At 50.2% G+C, this 27,714-nt stretch overlaps 1 protein-coding gene across 1 annotated transcript; it reads left to right on the top strand.

Annotated features, from left to right (window-relative positions):
• The first annotated feature begins 951 nt into the window (after positions 1 to 951).
• RPH3AL (rabphilin 3A like (without C2 domains)) lies at positions 952 to 27,471 on the top strand. The gene is made up of 9 exons (XM_062506914.1): positions 952 to 1,047; positions 1,952 to 2,052; positions 3,208 to 3,351; positions 4,884 to 5,013; positions 8,292 to 8,378; positions 15,431 to 15,611; positions 21,190 to 21,303; positions 21,703 to 21,885; positions 27,437 to 27,471. The coding sequence occupies exons 1-9, from the start codon at positions 988 to 990 to the stop codon at positions 27,469 to 27,471; spliced, it is 1,035 nt and encodes a 344-aa protein (XP_062362898.1). The 5' UTR covers positions 952 to 987.
• Positions 27,472 to 27,714: the final 243 nt, after the last annotated feature.

The raw sequence follows: 27,714 nt of genomic DNA, 5'->3' as shown, positions 1-27,714 counted from the left end.
TGCATATAATCCTGTAACCACACATCACAGGCTTGGAAAATCTCTTGAAAATCCCAGATCAGCCATTCTGTGTGCAATTGTAGCTTTTCTCTGCTTCTAACTCAGGCCTGAGGGTGGGAGCCTCTGTGTTCTTTTGCTGTTCATGCCTGATTGCTCCCCTGTGTGAGTGCTGTAGGATGTGTGTGGGGAAGGTGTTCTCGGTGTTCTCTCCTCGCTCGAGATTGTGAGCAAGATTAAAAGAGCAGGAGGTGTTCTGGGACTGAGTGGAAATGCAAACCCAGTGTGTGTGCACTGAGCAGAGTGGGGAGAGCAGTTGGTGCCAGGGTTTGAGGTTTTCTTCTAGAGATGGTCTCTTTCAAAAGCCATCACTTTTAGTGGTGAAAAGGTTTAAAAAATCCTGTGTGACACTTCTGTCTGTCCGTCCTGCCTCGGCCCTGTTTCCTGCAGCTTTCCCATCTCCTCCACACCTCACTTTGCTGAAGTCAGACTGTGCTGAGCCTTCACCTTTTTTACACACGTTTCCCCTTTCACTGAAAGAAATCCGTCTGGAATTTCCCCTCTTCCCTCCTGCCTGCTGTAAGCACTGCACTTTCAGGCTCTTCCCAGAAACTGGGACGGCCAGAGAGGAGGGAACCGGTTCATTGTTGGTAACTGGTTTGGCTCTGAGGGCTGAGGTGGGGTTTGGCAGGAGGGAGCTGTCGGTTCTGTGCCACAGGTTGGTGTTTCTGTGCTGGGGGATGTGAGAGCCCAGCACAGGAGGGAGAGTTTGATGTCCACAAGCTCTGTGTGAGGGGGCCAAGGCCATCAGGCTGTGCCTGGCACGGCAGCACAGAGCTCAGTGTGGCAGCAGCAGATAGCAGGGGTAGATACAGCACTGCTGGGGATTGAGATGGAAAAACTGTTGGCTTGGGAACTCCAGCACGGCTGGCAGGTGATGCACCTTGCCTGCCATTGGATCTGATTTCTGGTTGCCAACCAGCATTAAACATGTTATCTCTGCCCAGCAGGTATGGTTTCAAAGCTGGCAAGTGTCTGTGCTGGGGACAAGCATTAATACCTGGGAATTTATGCATTAGGGCTTGTGAGACACTCGCTCTGCTGGAGAGCAAATCCAGCTGGTTGAAAGCTCGGTACATCAAGCCTAGTTCAGCATCCATTGAAATCTTTTGGCTGTGCCTGTCCCTTGGTGCTTTCCATTCATCTGAGCTGCTGATGGGGCTCAGAACTGCTCAGCTGCAGAGTCTCTTTGGGGGATGTTTCTCCCATGAGTGTCTGGAAGTTGGTCCTTGCTGCCTTTCCTGTTCAGTTCTGTGGAATTTTCACTGATTACAAGGAATCAGAGGTGTGACCACGCCAGGGACAGGAGCCACAGCAGGAGATCTGCTGCAAGAGGTGCTGTCTTAAGCATCAGAGAATGCAAACAAGCTGCAATTGTAGGCTGGAGTTATAAATACCAGGCTATTATGGAGGCAGTTTTAATGAAGGAAATGACTTGCCACTATTCATACTGATTGTCGCGTGGGTTTTTGTTTGTTACCCCATTAAGAGGTTAAAAAAAAGGCAACTGCACCTTCTTTGTGTCCTTTGGAGTGGCTTTCTCTGTCAGAACTGCAGCACTGGGGCTCTGGAGGTGGGGGGGGGGGGCAGAGATTATTCTTAGAGACAAAACTTTTCTCTAGTTTGAAATGAAAAATCAGGACAGGCAAAGATTGTCTGGATTTTTTTTTTTTTAAGAGTATACCATAAAATCTAAACTTCCAGCCTTGCCTTCAAGGTACCTGAAGATATTTATTGGCTTATATTTTATGAGGGTGATGGTACATTTTTATCACTGTCTGTGGGTGAGTCTGGCTGCTCCCACCGTGTGTGATGCTGGCAGATCACCTCTGTTTGCTCTGCTCTAAGAGTGGCTGCTGTTTGCTTCTTCCAGGTGTGACTCCTGCCACGCCAGCCCACCCCTCCCCAGGCTGGGACCATGGCTGACATGATTTTTGGCAGTGGGACAGGCCCCTGGGTTTGCCCCAATGACCGGCAGCTGGCCCTGCGAGCCAAGTGAGTCCTCCCCACCCTCCTCCTCCTCTTCCAACCTCAGCTCTGCCCTGGCAGCTTTCCTGGTATCTCAGTGGGCTCTTGGCCTCATCCTGCACCCCCAGGAGTCCATCCCACAGCCCTCCCCTGGGTGAAAGGAAGGCTTGGAGGCAGCCTCAAACCTCTGCAGCACCCTAAATATAATTGACAGCATCCCCCAGCTTCCAGCACCCTTTTGTTTTAGGAACTTGCCATTAGTTCTCATTTTCCCCGAAATTAAAATTACTGCATAACCTAAATACTAAAAGGATGGGGATGAGTCAAGCACTAGAAGTGCATATTTCTTGGATGCTTTCATTCCCTGGCAGCTGGGACCATCCCACCTCTGCTCTTGCCTGAACCCCTGGGCTCAGCTGCTGCTGCAGTGTTAGAAAACAGGGGAGCACCCCATGTTTTGAGGGGGCTGCCTGGCTGGGAGCAGTGCACTCCCCTGCTACTTCCCCAGCTTGCAGAAAGCCTCAGCAAGACGGAGAATGCATTCTCCTTGCAGCCATAAGTTTAACCAGTGACCTCCAAACCCCTCCTGAATGGTAATTAATTAATTGAGCTGTGAAAGCTCCTGCCTATTGCCAAGTGAGCCAAGGAGAAACATCAGCTGCTGCATGTGAGGCACAGAGGGTTTGCTAAAGTCCTGGTGTGAACCTGGGCTGGATTAAGGGAGGACGTTGCCAAATTCATATTTCTAGGCATGCCCAGCAGTTTGTGTGTTTGAACTGAGGGCATTAGGGATGTGGGATCTTGGAGGGAGGAGGGTGCAGGTGATGCCTGTGTTTGGGAGTTTGCTCTTGGCATTTGTGGTGCCTGGGTATCCCCAGGGGTCTGCTTCTCTTTATGGACGAACAGGAATGGGGGCTTGGAGTGGTAAAATGCTAACAGGAGCAGAAAGGGAGGTGAGAGGGCAGGGAGAGACAGCACAGCACTCAGTGCTGCTGGCAGGGTGGTGTGGCAATGTGGTCAGTGAGAGGAGACTCCTGCTTTGGGCTCTAGTCATGGAGCAGAGTTCCCTGATGGGAGGCTGACGTGGGTCTGTGTGCCTGGGCAGCTTCAGCTGTTGGGCAGGGCAGGGGTTTTGTGCTTTCCTTTCCCAGCTGAGTTCCTGCCCTCCACGCCCTCCCACAGGCTCCAGACGGGCTGGTCAGTGCACACATTCCAGACTGAGAAGCAGAGGAAGATGCAGGCTCTGAGCCCCAAGGAGCTTGAGGTCATCCTGGGAGTCATCCGCAAGGCAGAGAAATTGGACGTGGTGGAGCAGCAGCGCATTGGGTACGGTCACGTTCCCTGTCCCCTTCCCTCCCAAGGAAAGGGCAGCACACACAGGAGTGGCTCTCCCAGCAACCTGAGCTCAGCCTCCATCACTCAGAGCATCCCTTAGGTCAGTTCCTTTCCCCTCCCATGCTGCTTGTTTGGAGGTGATGGCCGCTGGGGAGGATGTCACCTTTTCCTTCTCTCTGAAGTCTTTTCATGCTTTCTTTGAGTCTTGGGGATTGCTGAGGCTGCAGCCCTGACACAGTCCCTGGGAAATGAGGCCGAGGCTCTGGGAGAGGCTGGGAAGATGCTGGGCTGTGCCCAGGGCTGGTGCACGGATGGCTCAGGATCACTGCTGGCAGTGCAGTCAGCTTTTCCCTTGTCCGCACCAGGCCCCTGGGATTTTGCCTGGAGCAGAGAATGAGTTTATGTTCTAGTTGGCTGAGCCCTCTGGATAGGGTTTGCTAGCTTGAATTATTTAATTTACAGGCATCCTTTTGCTGCTGCAGGTTCCCATTTGCTCTCAGTCGTGCTGGAGGTCTGGCCTGAGCTCTGTCTGTGATCGTCCTGCACTGCCAGGGATCTGGGCAGCCCTGCAGCATTTCCCAGCAGTGTTTGTGCTCATGAGACAAGAAACCCCAGGGACTCCCAGCCCGTGTCCAGCTTCCTGCTTCTCTGCTTCCCTGTGCAGAGCTCGTTACTGAGGGCTAACAAGAAGTGACAGCGATGTTTTTTGTGATAAATGGGAGACCCCAGCAGCAGCCAGTGCCCCCGAGGGCCTGGCTGTTCTATGTTGTTGCTGGTGGAGCTGCAGCAAGTGCTGCCCTTGCAGCTCCTGTGGTGAAGCAGTCTCTGAAATGCCTTTTGTTAACTCCCACGAGTTCTTTTGTGCCGGAGTCCGAGTCGAGGATCATAAATCCACTAATGATGGCTCACTCTGGCTGTGCAGCCTGACCTCCCCACCACGGGCACAGCCTCTTTCAAACAGCCCTTGCCTTGCTCTCAGAAAGGGCCCTGGTGGATGGGACATTAGCACTAATGAGAGTGGGGTTCATGGATAGCAGGATCGCTCCCTCCTGCTGCTGGTGTTGATAAATGGCCTGGCTGCTGCTGTCCCCCTCTGCAGATGGAGGTCTGAGGTTTGCCAAGCAGTGATCTCATGGCAGAGCAACCTTGCTCTGCATGCTCTCCACACCCTGCATCCTTAATTGCTTATCCTGCCTTCCTCCCCTCTCCCAGCCCTGCTGTTGCAGACTTTGTGTGTGCATATGTGCTTCCTGTCTTCCAGATGGGCTGTGGAATGGAGCAGGGAGCAGTTCTGGCATTCCTGTGCCATAGCCAGGGTAATTTTGGTCTTATGGCTTCAGTCTGGCCTTCCTGCTTCTAATGGGACGTGGGCAAGTCAGTGCCTGCAGTGCTGCTTTCAGGGAGATGGGGAAATGGAGAAAGCTTGGCAGGTTTATCTCCTTTGCCCTTTCCCAATGCCCTGGTCTGAGCACTGGAAGCTTTTCCTGCAGTGCTGTGACCTCTGCTCTGCCTCTTGCCCGCAGGCGCCTGGTGGAGAGGCTGGAGAACATGAGGAGGAACACGATGGGGAACGGCCTCTCGCAGTGCCTGCTCTGTGGGGAGACCCTGGGGCTGCTGGGCAGCTCTTCTGTCTTCTGCCAGGACTGCAAAAAGGTGGGTTTGGTCACACGTGCCTGTTCCTGACAGTAGGACTCTCTAGGAAATGCCACCAGGGAGCTGGAGAGCTCTGCAGGGTTAACTTCTTTTATTGTCATTGGTGCTGTGAGGCCATCGAGTTTTCTGTTGCAGCCTGGTGATAATAAAAGATTCCTCAGGATCCTGAAGTGCCTGAGCTGCACTCAGTGCTGGGATGGGCTGTGCCAGCCCCCTCTGCTTCTCCCAGCGTGGGACAAGGGGCAGCAATGTGCATCCATCAGAGACAACTCACCACAGAGTCTGTGAGCTCTGCTGGCACTCACAGCAAGGTCCTTCCAATGGGACTCGAGTCCATCCTCAAGCTCCAAAGCAGAGTAAGTTTTCCAGCCCTGAGCCTCAGGGGCTGCCTGTGTTGTGTGTGTTGTTGACAGGGAGATCCCTGCTCCACCAGCACCCCAGGGATGGTTCCTGCTGCTCCTGGCTCCACATCCAAGGGGTTAATCTGTACTGCTGGGGAGATGATGATCTCTAAGGCAGCCACCTCATCCTGCCTCTGCTGGGAGGCTGGTTTTCCTGCACTTGAAGCCCATCTTCCCCTGGGACTCACCTCTGGGAGTTCCTTCATCTCAGCCTGTCGCCTGTGGCGAGGTGCAGGCACCTGCAGGCTGCTGGAGTGTTTCTGGCTGAGTAAAACGTGCTGCTTTACCGTGGGCTGGTGGTTGGACCATGGGGGACAGCCTTCTGTGGCACTGCTGGCTTTTGTGGGACACAGTTCTCGTGCAGGGCAGGCTGCTGTGAGCTCTGCTGCAGAGCGGGTTCCCCCACTGGAGCCCATCCGTGATGCAGGAATTGTGCAGAAGGTTCCTTCTAAGGCAGCTCCTGGGAAAGGAAACACAAATCTTGGAGCCCCTGGGTGCTAAACCGTGGAGAAAGCAGCTTTTAGAGAAGGGGTGTGGAAGGAAGCAGCAGTGGGGAGTGAAAGGTCTGGTTTGGATGGGAGCAGCTCTGAGAGCAGCGTGGTCTCTGCACTGTGCAGAATAAAGGGTTGGGTGGCAGGCAGGAGATTCTTGGCTGTTTCCTGTGTTTCAGGCATGTGGAAAAACAGGATGTGCTCTATTCCTGCCTTCTTCCTGTGGTAGTTCTGCTCTCACCTTGTCAGGGGCCAGCTAAGGCACATTGCCACGGGGCTTTTTAACTCATTTTCCGTGAACCCTGTAGACTGCTGAGGAGGCAGAGGCTTCTTCAGACACTCCCCAGCCCTGCTCATTTCCAGGAGTGACCCTCAGCTGGTGGGACGGTGTGAGCCTGGAGCTCTGGGAGGGCTGTGACCAGAAAACCCCAGGAAAAAAAAAGCTGGGATTTTAAATTTTCTTTAATGTTTATTCCCTTTTTGTCTGGGGTCTGTTGGACAGTTTAGCACCATTCATATCCAGGTTGATTTGAGTGAGATTCTACTTTTCCAGGGTGCATTTTGCACTTTTCAGCTCTGTGCTAGCCCAAGGCAATTCTGCCTGGGTGCCCTGGGCTTTTCCCCTTCTGCTTTTTAATGTTGTGAACTCAGGGAACAGCCAACCCTTCAGCAGAGCACAGAGTGAACTGCTTGTTCCCTCTCTTCCAGGGGTATCCATCACTCATGGAGTGCTGTGTGCAATAAGCAATTTGTCAGGGAATTATGGATTTTTAAAGTTCATATTTTTCTGGCAGGCACTGCTCTGTTACCGTGTCATCGCAGCTCATTTAATTCAATAACAGGAATTGTAATGATGCACCTGAAACGCAGCAAAGAATTTACCTTCAGCAAGTCCCTCCTGCTGAACAGAGGTTCTGCACTTCTGATGGATCTTCCAAGTGCCACTTCCTGCTTTGTAAAGAATGCTTTCAGTATCAGTTTTTATTATCTGGGAAATGAAGGCATTGTGGCAAGACAAAGGTGTGTGCAAAGCCAGATGTGTTGACAATAGCAGGAGTGAGACAAAGCCCAACCGTGCAGAGGGGATTGATGTCATGTGTAAAAGGTGAAGGATGAGTGGGAGAGGAAAGTGCTTTGTCTTGTGTTTAATGAGAAATGGGGCTGCATTTAATGCCCTTGATTTTTATGTCTTTATCCGAGGGGTTATGAGTGATACTCAATTCCCCAGCTACCCTGCAGAGAAGGGGAGGAGGAAAACACAGCTTTGATATTGAGATTTTTGAGAATTCGTGGCTGGGAGTAAAATGGGTTGGGAATTTCCACTAGAGGGAGCGTTTGAATGTGCTATCCGCGTGGGGATTGGGATCTTGGAGGGTGTTTCAGGCTGAGCTGCTGCTCGGGTTTTGGGCTGGGGGAGGGTTTGGGGTCGTTTAGGAGGTGTCTGGAATTGAATCTGAGAATCCCCCTTGGCTTGGGAGCAGCACCAAGGTTGGGGGTTGATGCACCAGACTCAGCATGTTGTTCATTATTTCTCTGGGAGGATGAGGATGAGGATGAAGGCAGCAATAGTGGGATGGAGAAGATGAAACCTTCATCCCTGGACGCAGGAGCAGCCTGGTGTGGGGGAATATGTAAATCTGGGGACACCCAGTCCTCATGTATATCTCAGCAAGCTTTTGCTCTCCTCTTGTGAGTAGCTTTTCCTCCTCGAGGATCAAAGGATTCATCCAATTTCTCATTCAGGCTGATAGGCATCAGCTTCATTATGTAATGTTGGGTGATTCGGGTTGTAAATGGCTTGGAATGCCAGCAGAGACTTGAAAGTTCCCTTGTGCAGCAAAAAGGGCTGTGCAGAACCATCAGACATTGAGGAAATGTGTGTAACCACGGCTTGCTGAACAGCCACAGATCAAGGAGAGTGTGCTGAGATGGAGGGGAGAATGTGGGATTGAACACACGTGTGTGAGAGAGGGAAGGAGAACATTTCCAGTCTTGCCCTTGTGCCTGGTTACAGCTGCTTTCCACACCACAGAGGTTGGGGGTTAGGATTTGGAGGAATAAAAAAAAAACAGAAAAAAACCCCAAAAACCTCTCTGGAAATACACCTGTGGGTGATGGGGTTTGATTTACCCTGTCCAGTTCTCACCCTGGAGTCGAGGGATTTGCCTTTGTCTCGTGTCCTTATGGACCTGAGGCATCTTCCTGCAGTCAGTGGTTTTCCAGGAAAAACAGAGAAATTGTGCCATGTTTAGATTTTTTAAGGAAAGCAAAACAGAGCTGTTGTTTCTCATCCTTCTCTTCCCCAAGGGCTGTGGGGAGCTGCTAACGCCATCTCTCTCTCTTTATTTTTTTTTTTTCCTTTATTTTCTCTCTCTCCTTGTTCCAGAAAGTTTGCACCAAGTGTGGGATAGAAACTGTTGGAGCCCAGAAACGTCCTCTGTGGTTGTGCAAGATCTGCAGTGAGCAGAGAGAGGTAAAACACAGCTGTGGGGAGATGGGGCTCAGCAGCATCCACCTGCCCACCCCAAATCTGTGCAGAGCACGTGTGGGCTCTTCCCTGTGCCTTGGAAAGCAGGAAATGGGATTTGGGAGGTTTGGCTGGAGGCCAGGCAGGCTCAAACACACACAGTGGTGACAGCTTTGTTTTATGAGGGGATGAAGGGGAAAAACCACACCTGGAGCGTGGCTTTGTGGGATTTTTTTAGCTCTGGCCATAAAGAGATTGTTCTTTACACCCTTTTCCCTCCTCACTCTGTGGCAAATAAACTTGGATGACTGTTTTTTATTTAAATACAGCTTGAGAGATATAGAGCGTAACTGCAATATTTGTCCCACTAAAAATAACTAGGATTGCAGCCTTTAAATCTGTTTTCCTCCCTGCCTGCAAAATCCCATAACTTGCCAGTGTGTGAGACTTCTAATGCAGGTCTCTAAATTTTTATATCCTTCATCCTTGACTTTACATTGAAAAAAAAAAAATAAAGTAATGGGCTGCCTCAATTCTTGTCTGCCAGCCAGCATCCACCAACATCAGGGCTCGCTGCCTTGTGCTGAAGTGAAGTCTTTGAATTTGTTCTGTGATTACAGATGGATTTTCACTTGTTCCCATCAATTTATTTTGATCTTTCATTTGTGATCCTTGAGCATCAATCCAGTCCACCTATTTCTGACCAGTGCACCCAACTGTGTAACCTGGCTGCTCTGCTAAATCAATTTTTGAAGTGAAGTGAGAGTGTTTCTGCAGGTGTTGGAGTCACTGATTATTTTTTTTTTTAAATTAGTTGTGGAAACTTTGCATTGCTTACGTTTTACATTGGAGGTGGGGGTTTTTTTGGTTTTTTTTTGTTTTTTTTTTTTTTTTTTTTTTTTTGTTTTTTTGTTTTTTGGGGTTTTTTTTGTGTGTGTGTGGGGGGGGCACCCACAAAGTCCCCGTTCAGGTAAAATGAGGGATATGTGAATGCTGCTGGTCTTTAAATTATCAGCAGCAGTGTGGGTAGGGCAGGAAGAGAGCATTCCAGCTCCCTGGATTTTGATAACAATTTGATCCACTGAATCATCTAGATGTTTTGAATTCCAGATAGAGATCCCAAAATAGAGAGTGAGGCAGGTGCAGGTATTCTCTGTGCTCTGCGGGGAAACGCAGGCACTAAAATTTGCTTTATTTCTTTCATTCTGTTGGATTTTTTTTTTTAATCTCTCTGTACCACTGTGGGTTTTTTTTCCCTTTTTCTTAAAAAATACTAAATAACCTGCTCACTGGACAGAGAATATTAATGTGTCCAGCATGTGTTATGTGTGGCCAGAGTGTGAGGGTGTGATAACCTTCAGCACTCACTCTGTGAGTCCTGAGATGCAGCCAAAGTGCATCCCTGATGAAAATGGATGGACCTTTCCTTCTTAGACTAAATTATAGCTTCAACTTGCCTCTCAACCCTTTAGCTTCTGCTTTATTTTTCAATTCCTTTTAAGGTAGGTTCAGGTCTGACTCCTTATTTATGCTGCTGCTGTTGCCCTGAACAGGAGAAGGTTGGAAGGGTCACAGTGTGGGCACACAGACATCAAATCATACATCCCCTCTGTCTTCCCACATGCCCTGCTCTTATTTTGGGGGAATTTGGGAACTCAGAATTAGCAGGAGCCTTGGGTCATGGAAGTTGAGGCAAATCAGAACAAATGTGGCCCACCAGCATCTCAGGATGGTGGGGTTGGACATTCCCATGCACCAGCTACTTGTCCACATCTGCTTCCATCCCTTCATTTCCCACGTTATTATTTATCCCTGCAGGCTGCATTTAAACCAGCATAAATGTAGTGACATGGGGTACCCATCTCCCCCTTTTGCTGTGTGGACAGCATCAGTGCTGGCCCGGGCTGTGATTAAATAATCTCAAATAATCACCCTGCCTGGGTCAAAACGAGCACCAAAGCAGGGAGCTGTGGCTTGCATCACTTCTCCAGTCGGAGCAGAGTGCTTGGTGCCCACAGATCCCTCTGGGAATCCCAGCCTCAGCCACTCTGCTGCTTTCTGTTTCCTTGAAGTCCTCCTCTGGGAAGGCTGTGCATAGAGATGAGGAACGAGTTGCTCTGGCACCGTCTTATTTCTGGTGAGTGGAGGCGATGGGAGGCTCTGCCTGCTGTTTCCTGGGATTCTGACTGCATCCCAGACATCCTGAGCAGAGCAGTGTGCTGGGCAGGGTGAGGGGCTCGGTTCTGGCAGAGCCTGCTGGCAAAGGGAATGTCCCCAAGGACCCACAGGCACCCCCAGAGCACCAGTGCACCCTGAAATAAATCACCTGCATCACTCCACAGGCCTTTGTCCCAGCTGTTTCCAGAGGGAGCTGTGGAAAAGCCTCCTTTGTTCTTCCAGGATTCTGTGGGTGTTTTCCTCTGCTGTGTCTCTGGATGGCAGTGGAATTGAGGATGATGTGGATTGTGGTTTAGTGTTCCTGCAAGCAAATTCAGCCACGCTCACAATTCACTTTTGAGGGCAAGAATCTCCCTCCTTCCCTCCCTCCCTCCTTCCCTCCTCTTTGTGCCTTTCTTGGCTTTGATCTTGCTTCCCCTTTCTGCAGACAGAGTGTGGAGGGCTGATCCCCCTGGGTGAGTCCTGCTCTTGCCTGGATCCCCTGAGCAGCTCAGGGAAGCTGATCCCATCACTGGCTCTGGCTTTGCAGTGAAACTCCCCTGGGAATGAGATTCCTGCAGTGCAAAGGGCAGGTTGCAGCAGCTGCCAGAGCAGCAGAACTTGCCTGGCAGCAGTGCTGGTGGGTAAATACACAGCTGGAAGGATTCCCTGCTGCCAGGCAGAGCTTGGTAACAGCTCCAGCAGCAGTGCCCGTGCTGAATTAGCTGTGCCTGGCCGAAATCTGCCTGTCACCTCTTGGCCTGAAGGGGAAAAGGGACCTGCTGGGTTTTGTAAAATCCCTGCCCAGCCCTTTAACTCTCTGCACAGCCTTATTTTGACTGATAGCACCAAATACTGCAGAGCACCTTCCTGAATTACCCCTTCATATATATATATTCTCATATATATCCATAATTAGCGATGCTATCATTGTAATTAAAATCCTCTTGGAAGCATTCGTGCACATTTACATTTGAATTGACACATCCAGAATTGTAGGGATAATGAAAGCAGTTTCCGTGGGGTAGGGGGAGAGAGAGAGAGAGAGAGCGAGCTTTTTTTTTTTTTTTTTTTTTTTTTTTTTTTTTTTTTTTTTTAAAACTCCCTCGAATATGAAAGAGAGTGTCAGCTACCAGGGACCTGTTAAAAGTTTTAATTTGCCCCCTCTGCTTCACTTTCCTTTTCGTTCCTTCTCCTTCACTACACAGCCTTTTCAAAGCTGGCTGCATTTCTGTTTATCACAACCACGCAAAAGATTTTTTGCTCTGGAGGAGCGGAGTCATCTCCTCCCCTCTTGCCCCCGAGGGCTTCCCTTTTCACATATCCACTCCTACCCCTTGGAACACTGTAAAGCAGCATCTCTTGGGGTTATTCCTGCCTGCCATGACGATTTCCTGGCAGAACACCCCACGGATGGAGAGGGGTGTTTATTTTGGGTGACTCTGGATCGAAGCAGAGCGATGTGCACCTGTTTGCAATTGAAAGAACTCATCAATAGCCTCTGCCATATTATTTTGGGGGTGGCAGCGAGTAGTTAGACTCAAAATAGTGTCCTCTAGAATAGTGGAAGGGGGGAAAAAAAAAGAGGACTGATTGAAAGGGGGATGATAAATGGTTGAAGGCTGGCAGCCACTGCAGCTTGAGAAACGTCGGGGTCAGGGGGGCGACGGATTTTGCTATTCCGGAAACAAAGCTTGGAATGGTAATTTCACTGCCTTTTAATTTCCTTCATCCTCAAGTGCTGAATGTGGGAGTCGACAACAGATTGCTGTAAATAATGTAATTGGAAATCTCTGTGTTATGGAAAAGCAGATGAATGCAAATAACGAGGCTGAGGAGCGCTCGCTCCTTCCCCGCTGCCAGCGGTGTTTGCAGCGTGCCAGGGCCGTGCTGGAGAGCTGGGACAAAGGGGCTGTGTGGGAATGTAGGAATGGCAGGGGATGCCAGCAAGGTCCTCCCAGGGTGGCTGCATCTGCAGGTGCCTTTTTCTTCTCTGTAGCCCACAGGAAGCTGCTTGCCCACCTTTTGGTATCGCTGCTGTCAGCATGGGAAGCTAAAAGTGGTGGTTTTCCTCTCACCAAGCCCAGATTGCTGGGAAGGAAAGGGCTGCAGGGTGGGAACAGCTCCTGCATGGCACAAGCAGGAGGTGGCAGAGCAAAATGTGGCTTTGCAGTGAAGATCTTTACTAAGCATCTCTGTTAAGGGGATGTGGTTTGGTGAGGAGGACTCTGGGGAGGCTGCAAGTGTTTGTTATTTTGTTATGATTCCCTCAGCTGTGATCCACCTCTCTGTCAGCAAGTCCTAATGTTTTCCCTGTTCAGGAGCTTGTTTTAGCACTTGTATGCTCAGGGAAGTTTGAGCAGCAACATGAGTCTCACCAGGGTCCAGTGATTCTCTGTTAGGTCCCATTTCTAGGCTGCACTTGAAAATGCTCGATAAAATCCCCATCTGCTTCTGCATAGCTGCAATGATGGCTTGATGCAACTTTAATGGGAGTATTATCAGGGTTATAGAAGGCATTTATCTGTCATGGCCACGGCTGTCCCTCTCCCTGGTGACATTCCAGCTCCACCCAAACTCAGACTGCTGCGGGGGAGCAAATATCACGTTAATGTGAACTAGTGGGAGCAACTTCTTCCCTTTCCTGGCAAGACTAACTCCTGCTAATAAACAGGAGTTTTATTCTCAAGGCTCTGTTACAAATGTATTAATTTGAAATCAAGCAAGAACTTGGCTGTCAGGCCATCAATCAAATGCAATCAATAGCAGTCAGCAGCATCGACCTGTTTTGATCCAAGGGTGCCAAACTGCCCCAGTGCAGAGCAGGTCCGTGGTCCTTTGGGATGGGCTGTGCTGCAAACCTGGGGCACAGGGACTGAATCCATCCCAGGGACAGCATCTTGCTGCTGCTGTTTTACAGCTGATTTCCAAACAATTTCGCTGCTGCCATAATAGGACCAAACTCTATTAGAAGCACCAATTTAAAGGGAATATATATGCAGAGAATCAATTTTATAGTGGTATTACCACATCAGAGCAGGGCGTGTTATGTCATTAACTCTTTCTGTAACGACTTGGCTTTGGGGTAGTGAGAAACCTGGGGGTGACCAGCCTTTGTTCCAGCCATCCGTGCTGTGTCTGATTGGTTTTATGGTGTGTCTAAATTGGAGCTCGCCTGAAGATAATAGGTCTCTCCAGTGCTTCAAATTAAATTACAGATGTTGCAAGGTCTGTTCAGAGAGTGACTGTACCAGAGGGCTGTTTCCTCCCCAGCAGTTTATCCAGGGAAGGTGTGTGTGCACCAGATTCCCCGTGTGTGTCAGGGATGGACAATCTCCAGCCCTGTCCCTGTTCTCCTGCTGTGGGTGCAGCTGCTCCCAAAACCTCCAGCCTCCCTCAGGGAGACCTGGGCTTGCCCAGCCTGCAGCTCCTGCATGGGCCATGTGTAATACCCGAGCTGCAGTGAGCTCTGTGCAGAGATGTCTGTCCCACACTTCAAAAATCTGCTGCATTTCCCTTTTCTCAGAAACCAGAGCCTGTTCCTGCAGGGTCCCTGTGCTGCACCATGTGCTGTTTGACACACTCTACCAACTGCTGTGCTGTCCCCACGTGCCAGCAGAAGGCACAGAAGGAGCTGTGTCAGCCTGTGCCTTGGCTGGCTGGGTCACTTTGACTGTTGGCACAGTGGAGAAGGAGCTGGTGAGGTGTCCTGCCTTGCCAAACCCCCTCTGCAGAAGAACAACTTGCAGTCCTGGGAAGTTGGCTTCCCAGCTTTTTGCCTGGATGGCAGACTCACCCTCCTGCTGGGTGATTAGCCAGCAGGAGAACGCTGGTGTAGTTGTAGGATGCTCTCACCTCCTGGTTTGCAGATCCTGCTGAGATGCACGAGCCTCCCCCTTGCACGTGTGCTGGGTCACAGCAATGCTCTGCTCCCTTCTGCTGGCTGCTCTTTTCTAAAAACCACATTACCAGGTCCCCCTCTGAATTCAAATCACCTGTTCTTGGCTTTCAAGACCCCAGACACAGAGGTTTGAGCTCTCTCTGTTGGTGGACTGGGAACCAGGCAACCATCAGCATAATGGTGCTGCTGGCATCCTGCTTTTTGGGAACAGCTCCTGAATGTCAGGTGTTGTCGCTGCCCTCTGCTTTGATTAAGCTCTAAAGGCAAATTGCAATTGTACTGCTGCAATTAGGGATATCTGCATTTACGCCCACTGCCATCATGATGAAACTGTGTGCAAAATGCTTTGGGAATTGGAGTGGAAACACTGATGATCGCCTTTACTCTGAGCAGAAGTGCAAGAAATAAAAAATGATATTTTTACTATGTTAACTTATTTTTGCCCTGGCTGTGTCATTAGCTCATTATCAGGCTGCTGGAAGGCACACAAGAATTAGGTTTGTAAGAGGCCATTTCTCCTTGTCTGAGCTGCCACCCTTCTCCCTTCCCTTGGCTTACAGCAGGCTTTATATTAAATATACTTAATAGAGTGCCTTCATCATAAGCTGCATTAAAGCTAAATTGGAAAGGAGAGGCTGTTCTTAGAGCAGATATTACAGTTTAGTGCTCGAGATCCATTTCCTGCTGCAGGTTCAGGTTATTTGAGTGTTGTTCTTGTTCTGGGGTTTTCAAGCTCGTTACATGATCTGGCTTGGCCTGAATTGTTCTGTAAGATGAGCACTGAGGTTGTGCTGTAGGTGTAGATCACCTTCTGTTCCTTCTTCCATCTGTACCTGCTGCTTCTTCACAGCTGGGAGTTTTTAGTGGTGGGAGGAGGACAGAGATGAAGCTGGGCTGACAAGGACTGGGGAGGAATTTGGGATCAGAGGGAGCTGAGCTTGGTGGGGAGCTCATTGCTGTAAAAACCCAGCTGAAGGTGTCCTGTCTGTGTCTCTGGCAGGTCTGGAAGAGGTCTGGGGCGTGGTTCTACAAAGGGCTGCCCAAGTACATCACTCCTTTGAAGAGCAGCAGCAGTAGCAAACCCCTGGAGCTGCAGACCCAGCCCTGGCAGGGCGAGGCAGCCGTGCAGGAGCCGGAGAGCATCGGCAGCAGCCGCTCCTTCACCTGGGCCAGGGGAAAAGGTTGGTCATCCCTGCCAGGAGGCAGGTGGGAAAAGGACCTGGCTTGTCCCATTGCTGGCAGGATCCCAGCAGTCAGGGGAATTTCTCTGTTGGAGGTGTTACCCCACGAGGCGTGGGGTGTTTCTCATGCAGATGATGGACTTTCATGGTGCGGTGGTTTTTTGAGGATTCACTGATATTTAAGTGCGTGTTGGTGGCCCAGATTAGTCCCAGTCCTCCTGGACTGCCTGTTCTTCAGTGTACCCCTGCTTTCCTCCATTCCTTGCAGCTCTCACCTCACGGTTTTTCTGGGGTGAGCCATGGAGCAGACACCTGCCTGCAGTCCCAGCCTGCTCCTGCTGAACTCTAGGGATTGTGCCACTGCTGGACATCACTGTGCAGCAAAGGCTGACCCAAGGCTGGCCTCATTCCCTCCCTCCCTGGGGCTACTTGCTCCTTATTTCTGCTGCTCTGTTGGGCAGATTCCTCACGTCACTGTGAGCTGAGTTAGAAATTGCTCTGCCAGCATGTGAGTGCTGCAGAATCAGAGCTGCTGCCAGTCTGCTTTGATTTCCTTTCTCCCTGTGTGGGTTAGCAGAACTGCCTGGCCTCTCCCCTTCTGTTTTCTCCTGTTAGATCCCCTCAGCTGGAGAAGTGAACCAGCTGGATGTGCTCTTCCACTTACGAGAAGTGCAGGGGGAAATAACCTTTTAATAAAGAAACCTCAGGAGACTTGGGTTTACAAACCTTCTCTTCAGGGCCCAGCTAAGAAAGCACTCCCAGTCCTACTGTAACTTTTGTAATTAAAGACAAATTAGATCAACAATAGATGGTTGTGTTTCCCTCCAGGAGATGCTTGGAAGGAGTTGTCTTAGTAAGAGGGACTGATTGATGAAGTTGTTTTTTGTTCACATGGTAGAGAAAACATGAAGAGTTGAAGCTGCTGAGCCCAGAGCTGGCCTGCTGCTTAGTTCAGCTTTTCAGCTGAGTTTTGTTTTTTTGGAGAAGGCTTCCTGATAAATACAGGCAGGAGCAGCAAATGAGCAGGGGGAGGACAGCAAAGTGACCTTTGGTAAGCTTTGATGTGGGTGGTGAGCTGCCTTTGTCCCTGCCCTCTGATGTTTGTCTGGCTGCTGCTTTATGGGTTGGGTAGTATTAATTTATGGCTTTATTTTCCGGTGCTTTCTTTCCCTGTTGCCCTTCTCTGTGAGGCTGCCTGTCCTCTGGACAGCTTTCAGTGGGCACTGCAGGCTGTAATTCATCTCTGGAGCTGGGAGCTTGTGCATCTGCCCCCTCCTTTTGCCTCTTTTGAAGCTGCCAGTGCTGGGTCTCCTGCTGTTTGTCATCCCACAGCTCTGCTGTGTGCAGGGCAGCCTCCTTCCCCCGTGGAGATGCGGATCCCTGATATTGAATCTGCAGCTGGAGCTGGGCTGAGCTGTCCAAGGCAGGTTCCCCCTGCCTGGCTGATAGCATTTGTCAGCTCACACCTTGTACACCCTCACCCAGACACGTCCTTGCAGCTCCCAGCAAAGCAAAGCTGGTGCTTGTTTGGCAGGATGTTCCTGGGAATGAGCTCTGGCATTTAACGTGCCTGGATCTGACAGGCTGCTCTCCGTGGGGGTTTCCATTATCTTGGCCAGCCCTGTCCAGTCCCTCTGCTCATCTCTGATGTGCTGAAGGAGCCATCTCTGAGCTCTTCAGGGATTCAAGTCAGGTGGGGCCAGCACAGTCCTGCCACAATCCCTGGGCATCCTCCATGCCTGGAACCGTTCAGCAGAGATGGGACAAACTTCAAGTGTCCCTTTTCCCCCCCTCAAAAGCAAGGGATCAGAGTCAGAACCTGGATATTTGCTCCCACTGCAGGAGGGTGGAAGGCAGCAGGACCAAGGGAGGGCAGGAATGTGCCTCAAGGAAGAAAAGCCAACCCCACCAGGCAGAACTTTTATTTCTGCACACCCAGTGTTTCTCCTGTGCTCGCTGACACCGGGATTTGCTGGTGCCTTTAGTTTTTCTGTTATAAACAAGCAGTTGCCATGGGAACCCTGCTATTAATTAAGGCACAAATGTATTGTCAGGAGGAGAATAGCAGCAATATTTCTTCTGCTGGCCAGCAGATCTGCTCCATGTGCTGGAATGTGGGTGGGATTCTGTGCCAGGTCAGGGGGTGGGAGCAAGAGCAGCAGGATTTTCCTTCTTCCAGGCTCTGAGTTCTGCAGGAAAAATGTGGAAAGGAGCTGGGTGGAAAACAGAAGTGTGATCCCTGAGCTGCTGCACTGTTTGGCAGGAGGGCTGCCTGCTACTCTGCTTGGTCCCTGGGGCATTTTCCTGTTCCATCCGTGCTGCCAAGCAGTGGGATGTGCCAGAGGCCGGGGAGCAGCAGCTGGGCAGGGGGATGCGGTGGCTTTGTCCTGTGTCTGTGAGCTGGAAGCCAAATCCCCGAGGGATGGAGCAGAGGGGGATGCACTGGGGAGTGTCAAGAGCTCTGCAGGCCACCAAGGGGGACATCCAACTCGCCAACTTCGCAGTGACAAAGCTGCAACTTGTGCTGCTCCTGAAAGGAGCAAAGGTTGGGTCCAGTCACCTCATCCTTCTTGGAGCAACACTTGGATGTGATCTGGCACAGGAGCTGCCCTCAGTGGGAGCCTGGGCTGCAATAATCCTCATTTTCTCTCATTTTCCCACTTGCAGGATGAGGAGCTGTTGCCCTCCCTGCTCCCCGTGTTTGCCAAAACATGTGGGTGCTGCTGCAGGGCAGCCCTGCTCAGGGATTGTGCTCGTCCTGGCTGTGCTGGGCTTGGTTGGAGCTGTGATTCCCATGTGCTTTTCCTGTGTTTTTGACAGCTGCGGGATGTGCCAAGGGCTGTGTGTGCCAGGCTGAGCCCTGCCCTGTGCTGGCAGCACGAGGGAGCTCGGACAGCTCTTCCCGTGCCAAAAGCACACATTTAATACCAGATCCCAGCCCCAGCCAAGTCCTCCTTCCCCTTGGCCTCAGCACAGCCTCCCCACATCCTGATTTGCCTCTGGGGATAAGTGCAGCCAGCAGTTGTCCTTCACCATTCCCTGTTTTGTTCTGTGCCTCTGGCTTGGGGGTTGAACCACATGTGGATGGACTCTGGGCTCTGCCAGCAGCTGCAGGGCTCCAGGCTTTCAGTGAGTGACCCATTCCCTGTGGAAATACTGCTTTTCTGACAAGTTTTATCTAGCAGATTTTATTTCATGAGCTTTTTCTTCAGTCAGCTGGAGATAGGGATAAATCTGTTCTGTTCTCTGAAAGAACAGCTGTCCAACGACTCTTATTGATATATCAGCAACTGCTGGAACACCAGATTTAAATCTTCTGGGCTCTGGAAAGTGCCAGCAGAAGGTCTGGGAGCTTTGGATGAAGGATTACCTGAAAGGGAGATTTTGGTGCAGTGAGTAAAATACATTCTTATTGGCAGCAGAGGAAATGAGAGCAGACAGGGCTGGTCCTGTGTGCCTTCGAGTCGTTAATATTTTCTTCCTCTTGTGCTGGTTCTCTCTGAGCTGCTGAATGGCAGGAGGACAGGCAGCTAAAGTCACCTCCACTGATTCACTGGGGCCTTCTCCAGATAAATCCTGGCTCCCAGCACTTTCAGAGGATTCATGGAGGAAGGAGCCGTTCTAAAGAAATGGATTTTAGGAATCCAGGAGGGCAGAAAAAAAGATAAAGATGATGACCAAATGGAACAGGACTTCATTTTCTGAGAGACTTGAACAATAAGATGGTCAGAATGAGTCTTACAGCTGAGATTTGGATTGCCTAGGAAAAGAACCCGTTGTGGTATGTATGGATTGTTTTTAACAGTGTTTATATAGAACTCCCCAGTCTCCCAGGGAGTTCTGGGGTAGAAATAAAGATGTTTTTTAGACAAACCTTTGCTTTGAGGAATCTTAGCCAGCACTGCAGCTCCCCAGCTTTAAAGGAGCCTTTTTCCCTCCCACAGCCCCTTGTGCAGGGTGTGTGTGAGGAGCTGCCTGCCAGGACAACTTCAATAATGCTTTGCAATAGCACTGGCAGCCAACTTTAATATCCTCAGAGATGTTAGCATTACTTTAGGTATTCACTTCCCTTTTTTTAAAATGAAATATTTTGTGTAGTACAGATCTCTGCCTTGAATACAGGAGGTGCTTGGCAGGAATATTTGACAGCTCCTGCTCTGTGCAAGAGGAGGGATTCCCATCCTCCTGCCCTGGGGAGTGCTGAAGGGTTTGGGCTGACACAGAGAGATGAAGTGACAGCTCTGTGATACCCCATGGTTGTCACCCACGTCCCTCTCTGAGGCTGTGACACGGCGTGGGGGCAACGTGGTTTGTTCAGTCACAGAGAAAATCACTTCTTACAGGAATGTGAGCTTCTAGAGATCTCCTCATGGATCTAAAAAAAATCGTTGGGGCTTCCTTTTTTTGACAGGAGAGGCTGTAGGTTGCAGTGGTACCTACTTTACATCCCTCCTGGGCTGATTTTGTACTTTTTACCAGGAGCTGTGACCTGCTGTTTGAAGTGGCTGCTGAGCTGCCAAGAGAGCTGGTATCTCCCTGGTCATATGGAAAAGTGCTGTAGGTGCAATCCCTCAAACAAAAGACAGCTTTTTTTTTTCCCATTACCTTCCTCCTCAGCCCCACCATTTCTGTTCTAGATCAAACCATCACAAAAACCCAGGAACTGGGAAAAAACACCATTCTCATTTTACCCAGAGCAGCTGGCAGTCGAGTTATCTTTTACACCACTGTAAGCAGGAGAGGTGTTTGCATAATTGCATGGAAAAGTGGAAAGAACCTGCCAGTTTGGGAAGCTTTGTCTGGCAAAATGAGGCTCCTTCAGCTCTTTTGGAAAATATGGGGAGTGGAAAGCAGCAGGAAGAGAGCCAGGATTCAGGGGGAAGGAAAACCCAGAGATAAAAAAGCAGCTTTGAAATGGGAGAGCAGTCTCCTTGAGGAAAAGAAGTGACCCTTGCCTTTGGAGCTTTGGGGATGTAGGAGTTAACATAGTTTGATTTGATGTGCTCAGGATTTATCTGGTGTTTTTATCTTAGATCTTACCACACTTGAAATGCAGCTTGGAAGGGGAAAAAAAAACCCCTCTGCCCACCAGGGAGTGGAGCAGGTGCAGCCAGGACCCTGAACCAGCTCTGTACCATCCCTTAGAGGGTCACTCTGTGTGGGATACAGCACATATGGGGTGCTGGGGTGGGTCAGTGGGAGCAGAGTCCCGTGCCTGGAGCAGCAGAGAGTGGCACAGGAGCACTGTGGTCCCCCTGTGGTCCCCCTGTGGTCCCAGTCAGCTTTAGGAGAGCAGCACTGGTGGTGTCTGCACCTGCTGCAGGTGCTGGCACCACTGGAGTGTGTGCAGCAGAGTTACAAATCATCTGCAGAGAGTAAAACCACATGGTGTTGGAGAGGAAGAGTGAACAGCTGTGGGGGAACTGCAGGTAGGGTCTCCTTTGGAGAGGGAGAAGGTGAGCAGCGAGTCAGCGTTTGTTCCTGTTTTATTTGGATCCATCTGGCACCACTTTGGGAAGTGTTGTGAACATTGTGAATAACTGTCTCTCTCCTCTCCTCCCCCTGATCTTTCCTGCAGTGGTTTCCAGTGACAGTGAGAGCGACTCAGAGCTCAGTTCCTCCAGCCTGGATGACAAACCCATCCCTGTGGCATCACAAGGCTCTCAGGGGAGAAAGCTCCAAGCAGGAATGGGTGAGGAGCTGCAGTTCTTTGTGGCTGGAGGGTGGGAAGTGGGAAGTGCTCGAATGTTTGGCTCTTGGCTCAGCTGCTTGCCTGCCCCCCTGGCTGTGGCTGTGCCAGCTGAGGGTCTGAGCCTTTCTCACTGGGATTTCTCCCTGGGTCATTCCATGGCCAGCAGCATCCCAGGCTCTGCCTTGCAGCTGGGAGCACATCCCTGGCCAGCTCCTCACTCCTGGCTTTACAGCACTGGAATCACTGGTGTTTTCTGGGAGCAGAGCACAAGAACTGGGGATGACCCTGCTCCTGAGGGCTCCAGGCTGGAGCTGGGATGTTCCTGCTCCTTTAGGATCCAGCTCAGTGCCTGCACCCCCTTCCCCCTCCCTCAGCAGCATCTCTGTCCCATTCCTGCAGCACCCACGAGGGGACCCAGCCAGGCCATGAGCAGAGCCCCGGGGACCCCCCAGTCCCCCCCGCTCTTGGGGAGCCACAGCAGCCTGGGCAGCGAGCAGGGGGCTGAGCTCAGCCCCGTGGAGAGTGGCCAGAGTGACCAACCCTCGGGCAGGCACCACAGCAACACTGCCACCAGCACCCCTGGTAAGCTGCACCCCCTCTCTGAGCACATCCCTGGGTTTGGGGCTGAATTCCCTGGAAGCACAGCTTTCCCAGAGGCACGCAAAGCTCTGGCCTCTGGATCACTCTTCCCTGTTCCTTTTTTTTTTTTTTTTTTTTTTGTATTGGCAGATGCTGTCACAGTGTCACACCTTCTTCCCTGAATACAAAACCTTTTCTGCAACATGAGTAATTGTCTGGGGTGGGAGCTGCCTTCACCCACGGCCAGGAGCACTCAGAGCCCCGGGCTGTGCCCCTGCAGAGCCCCGGAGCTCCTGTCTGTCCTGCAGAACCAGCAGAACAGACTGAGCTTGTCCTGAAGCAAAGCAGTCCAGCAGCTTTATGAGCCCAAGTAACATTTTTCCTGAAGTAAGGTGGCTCTTAAAGCCAAGCATGGCTCTTCCCAGAGCTCTGCAGCGCAGAAGAAAGACACCTTTTCCCCCTCAAAAAACCTCAGAACAATTAAGTGACTGGGAAGGCAGAGGCTGCTATCACACCTGAAGCAGCTGAAAGAAATGCAAATGTGTTCTCTCTACAGTTCCCACTAATTTAGTCACTAACCCCTCAAGTTATCATCCAGCATTGCTCCCTCCTGAGCATTCTTGCCCTCTGAACTGCCTCTCCTGTTGTTCCTGAGCCTGCTTGGTGCTGGGCATGTTGAGGCATAAATTGAATTAGAGAGAGCAGGTTCATCCTTCAGTGCAGTGCGGAGTTGTGCTTCCCCTCTCTGAGCTTCATGCTAGAAACAGGCAGCACAAAATTGTTTTTCTGCTCTTCCTTTCCTCCCCAGCTTTCAGGGACTTGCAGTTTTATTTTGATTTTTCACCAGGCAAACCGAACAAGTGGTTCTTCTGCTCTGTCTTTCCTCCCCCTGGATTAGAATCTGCCCTGGACTGGGTGATTTATTTTAAGCTCCTGTTGTATGTGGAATTAGAGAGGGTGGATTCCTGTTGTGGGTTGGCTCTGCTGCCTGTGGAGAAGAGCTGCAGGTTGTCCTGTGGGATTGGACTGGGTGTTGGTGGATAGCAGGTGACCCTTTGGGTGCTGTCTCTGATGGATGGATGAACCCACTCCTGGGCAATGTGTTTGTACTCAGCATTTTGTAGTTCTCTGCCTGCTCTTTGAGCCAGCTGCTGCCTGGCCATGACAGTGCAAACACTATTTCAGAGTCAAAAAAAAAAAAAAAAAGAAAAAAGAAAAGGAGAAAAAAAACTTTTTCCTGTTAAAAACTCCATATACAAAGCTTGGCACAAAGGGTCAAATCTTTCCAGTGGGATCTCCCCGTGTAGATGTGGGTAAGAGCTAAAATGACAGGCAGCATGGGCAGATATTTAGAAAAGGAAAACTGTAGCAATCTCCTGAGCCCAGTTAAAGTTGGCCCTGAGATGTAGAGAGGAACCTGCTAAGGAAAAGGTTAAGCCAGGTTACCTGCCTAGGGAGTTTCTAAGAAGATCTTTATTGTATCTGGGGTCATTTATTTCTCAGTGTTCCTGCAGAAGGGGCTGCTTTGTTCTGACAAGAGCCCTGGTACAGGGACTCCCAAAGCCAGGGAGGGAGGCAGGAAATCAGCAGTGAGTACTTCAGTACTCTGGGTGCCTCTCTTTGCCAACAAACAGAGGTTGCTCTTGCTGTTGATATATTTAAAGAGTGATGGAGGTGATGGGTGCTGGATGTCAGGGCTAACAAAACTCTTCCCAGCATCTTCCTGCCTGTGGGACACCCCCTGAGCTCTGCTCTACCCCAAAAGCAGAACAAGGGGCAAAGATGCTTCCTCATTTAAATTGCTGATCCTCAGCTGCAGAACGGGGCTGTTAAAAGATGTTTTCCCGTGGTTCCTCCGAAAGGCTCTGCACCTTTAGAACACCATGTCAGGAACAATTTTTGCTTCATATTATCACCTCAGGTGTTGTTCCACCTCTGACTTTCTTTGCACTTCTTTTTCTCACCTCTAACTCCGCTCTCAAGTGCGATTTTGGAGAGCACTTCAGCATCCTGAAATCCCAGGCCACCTCCAGAGCAGGGAACTGGGGAGTGGTGCTGTAAAAGCAGCTGCTCTCACAGTCCTGAGCTCTTTCAGCCTGAAGGCCAAGCCAGCAGCAGGGTGGTGGCCAAGGGAAAGCAAGGAGCTATTAAGGAGAGGTTGGAGGTTTCCAGTGTGCTGCTCCAGCTCTGGCTGGGGTTTGCTGAGGCAGATAATGAAGCCTGGAGTTTGTTATAAAATGACTCATTGTCAGAGCTGCGTTGGGATTTAGGCAACCTCAGCCCATGAGCCAAAGTTTCAGAAGAATGGCGAGTTGAGAGGCTGCCAACTTTATTTTATTCTATTATTCTTATTATTATTTTTACCACCTGCTCTCAAAACCTTTCAAAAGCACCATTTTCTGAGGGGCTGGTGCTTCTTCTGCTTCTGAAACTGCAGCTCCTGGAGGTGCCTGCTCTGACGTGATAGCTTTCAAGAGGAAGGTCACTCATTTCCCTTGAGAATGTTTTATCCTAAAGAAAGTTAAATTTGCACATATGGAAGAAGCACAGTCTTCCTTTTCCTTCTTACTTGCTCCCAGCTAGGGCAGGTGACTCACCTTGTTCTGGCTGCACAGCTGATGCTGAGAGATGCCTTAAAAAAAGAGCAAAATCCTCACTTGTGGTGATTAGGACATTTTTATTAAGGAAGGGGAATATTAAGCAGAATGAAACAAAGAAATAATCAATATCTTACAGTAGTTTTCATTAGCCCAGGGAGAGCTTTTAATGGAGATAACAAATCCCAGCTTGGGACTGCTGCAGGGGGTAAATTAAGGAAAAGTCATCTCCCCTTAGATCAGCAGCGAGTTCTGCACTGATGGGGTTCTCAGCATCCTCTGAGGGCTTTGTCCCAGAAATGGGACAGAAATGGGTGAATCCTTTTGGCAGTTCCCCGAGCTGGTGGGGAGTGGTGAAAGAGCCTGGCATGGGCTGTGGGGCTGGAGAAAGATCTGATTCCCTGCTGGAAGCAGCAGCTTTGAGAGGCAGCCACGAGAGAAGCTAATGAGGGAGTGCAAATCACAGCCTCCCCATCTCTGCCTGCTTGCCAATGTGTTGTCTAAATCATTAATAGTTAAAGAGTGGTGCAGCAGCTGGCACTTCAACAGAGCCACATCAAACAGGGCTGGGGCTGAGAGATGAGGCAAGGGTGGCACTGCCTAGGGTGGGGGTAAGAAATGTTCTGGTTTGCAGTCACAGGGTGGGACCTGCTGGAAAGATCCCCAGGTGCCATCAGGTCCACCCTGAGCCCTTCTCCTGCATCTCCTGGGTACCTCCTTTTAGCTGCTTTGTGCTGGGAGAGGCTGAGCAGAGCTGAGATGGGCAGGGAATGCTGCTTCCAGCTCTCTTCTTAATTTGGGGAGATTTATGCCCTGTCTTTGAGGAATTGCCTGGATTTAGAAGTGAGGTGCTGTCTCTCTGTGGGCTCAGTGCCTCCCTGGCTGGGTTAGGCATCCACTTTTGCTGATAAATATTCAAGCTGTTAATGCATGAGCCAGGCAGAGCCACTCAGCATTATTTTCGTGGCAGGAAATTCTCTGGGCATCTTTGAAGTTAAAGCATTAACTTCAATTTTCCCTTCCATTCTGCTTCTCAGATGTCTGCTTTTCTCCCTCAGGGACAATGAGGAGGTAACATTTTGCTTCAGTGGGTTTGACTACTCCATTCCGTGTAAGAAGAAAAAAAAAAAATTTGTCCTAACAATAATTAGGTTCCAAATGGGGTAGTAATTTCTTTAATGACTTGCTTCACTACAGTCTTTGGGGAGTTGACTTTTGTTTTCCTGTGCTTGGTGAGAAAGTTGCTTAAATGTTTTCAGACTTGTTCCTTGTTTGTGTGAGCCAGTATGGATTTCCAGGGCAGGTTTTGCAGCAGGCTGGAGGAGGTGGGAAATCCCTGCTCTTCCTCCCTCTGCCTGCATTTAGGGCACTGTTTGGGAAGGACAGAGGGATCAGATATGTAGGAAAGACCCTCACCCACACCCAGCCTCTCCCATCCAAGCCTGTCCTTCCTTCACCCACTGCCTCATCAAATTTTGGGCGCTGCTCTTTATCCCCTTTTTTTGCTCAGAGCTGGCTGGCATTGAGTTTTCCTGCTGCCAAGGAGGATAAGTTGTCTGTCTTCCCCAAAGTGAAAAAATTGAATTGTGCCTTCATGGCTGAGGAGCTTTGAGCTGTCTCTGCCTCCTCATATCCACAGAGCACGGAGTGGTCCTGCTGTACTTATAAATAAAACATAGCTTTGGGTAGTGGCAGCGTTAGGAAATGATTCAAGGTTTGCATTTCAGTACAATGCATTTGTAAATATGAACCTCGGGAGAAGCCTGTGCCCCCTTCCATGTTTGAGGGAATTAAAATATTTTCATCCTCGAGTGGTAGAAGCAAAACATTTTCAGCTCTTTCAAGCCCGCCTTGAAGTTAAGTGAATAAAGGCTCGAGTAACTAAAAAATAAATTACTTTCAATATTCCTGTAATTCTTTATGGAGTTTTAAATTGAAGGCTTCTTCCTTCAAAATAGAGGGATGACAAAGATTCATTCTCTCGGCTCTTTCACTCAATATATCAGGAAACAAGTCTTCTGCTGAGGATGACACTCCTATTTTTGTGCCTTCTTTCCCATTGCAGAGGTCTGTGCTTTGGTCTTTGATCAAACAGCCTGTCTGGCCTCCTGTCCCCACCTCCTCAGACTTATTCTCTGCCCTCTGCAATACATTCACTCCTCACACTCCCAAGTTTCCATTCAGCATTTTGCACAAAGAACCAAGGGCAAGAGTTGATGTCATCTCTGCAAACAGAGCAAGAAGGAAAGAGGAAGGGAAGGCAGTGAGTTAGAAGTGAAAAGCCTGGGTTTTGGAATCGTTGTAAACACACAGAGAGGTTTTATGGCTCAGGAGGTTCTCTCTTAACAGGGATGTCAGGCAGCAGCTGGTGGGAGGAATTTGCCTCGGGACTCCTCTGCCTTGAACAATTCCCACTGAACGCTGTGATTCCCCTGCCCTTTCTCCAAGAGGAGGAGCAGGTGTGTCCCAGCAGAGCCTGAGTTTGGCCAGGGGGGCTGAAGGGATCAGCTCAGGTTTGTTCAATCCCCAGGAGACCAAATGTGGAGCAGAGCAGGGCTGTCCTGTGCCCATCCCCAGCTGTGCTGATGTCCTGCTGTGTGTCCCAGATGTGCTCCTGTCCATGGCCCAGAGCAGGGAGCTCTCATGGCACATCTGCTCTGTCACCCCTCGGAGCTCAGGTTTGCCTTTCTGGGGAGCATGTACTGAAGGACCAATTCCAGCAGCACAGCTCCTCATTTCTCCTTCTTTCCACATTCCCTCCCCCTGTCTTTTCTTCCTTTAATCAAGTCTAATGGGCTCTGACTGCTGGACTAATAATGCATAGATGTTCTCTTTATTGTTTTTAAGAAGCTCTTAAAATGGCACCGAGCACGTAAAAGCCACGTAAAATAACTTGGTGGAGTCTCTCCCCTTCGCTGCTCTCCAAACAAAACTTTTGTCCTTTATTTATTTTGAAGGCAAACGACGAGGCCACACCAGAACACGACTCTGATGGAGGTGAAGATGGAGCTGCTTTTCCCTGGACCCAGCACTCCCACTCCTCAGATCCCACTCCAGACAGGAGCTGCTGCCAGTGGTGACTTTGTGATGCTGGCTCTTCCACGGGCACTGGCACCACGGTGACACCTGGGACAGCACCTGCCTGTCCTCTGTGAACCCCAGCAGAGAGGCTGGGGCTGTGGTTTGCACGTGGCTCCCGTGGGGAAGGGGTTCCTGGTGTGTCCAGTGGTTGTTC

The sequence above is a fragment of the Cinclus cinclus genome, chromosome 22 (assembly GCF_963662255.1).
Source record: "Cinclus cinclus chromosome 22, bCinCin1.1, whole genome shotgun sequence".
NCBI lineage: Eukaryota > Metazoa > Chordata > Aves > Passeriformes > Cinclidae > Cinclus > Cinclus cinclus.
The sequence above is the reverse complement of the archived record's forward strand: the minus strand, read 5'-3'. Positions and strand labels throughout refer to the sequence as shown.

Coding starts and splice junctions, on each gene's coding strand:
- RPH3AL (XM_062506914.1), top strand. CDS start 988: ATGTTATCTCTGCCCAGCAGGTATGGTTTCAAAGCTGGCAAGTGTCTG. Junction 3,352..4,883: donor GTGGAGCAGCAGCGCATTGG/GTACGGTCACGT, acceptor TCTTGCCCGCAG/GCGCCTGGTGGAGAGGCTGG. Junction 21,886..27,436: donor CACTGCCACCAGCACCCCTG/GTAAGCTGCACC, acceptor TTTATTTTGAAG/GCAAACGACGAGGCCACACC.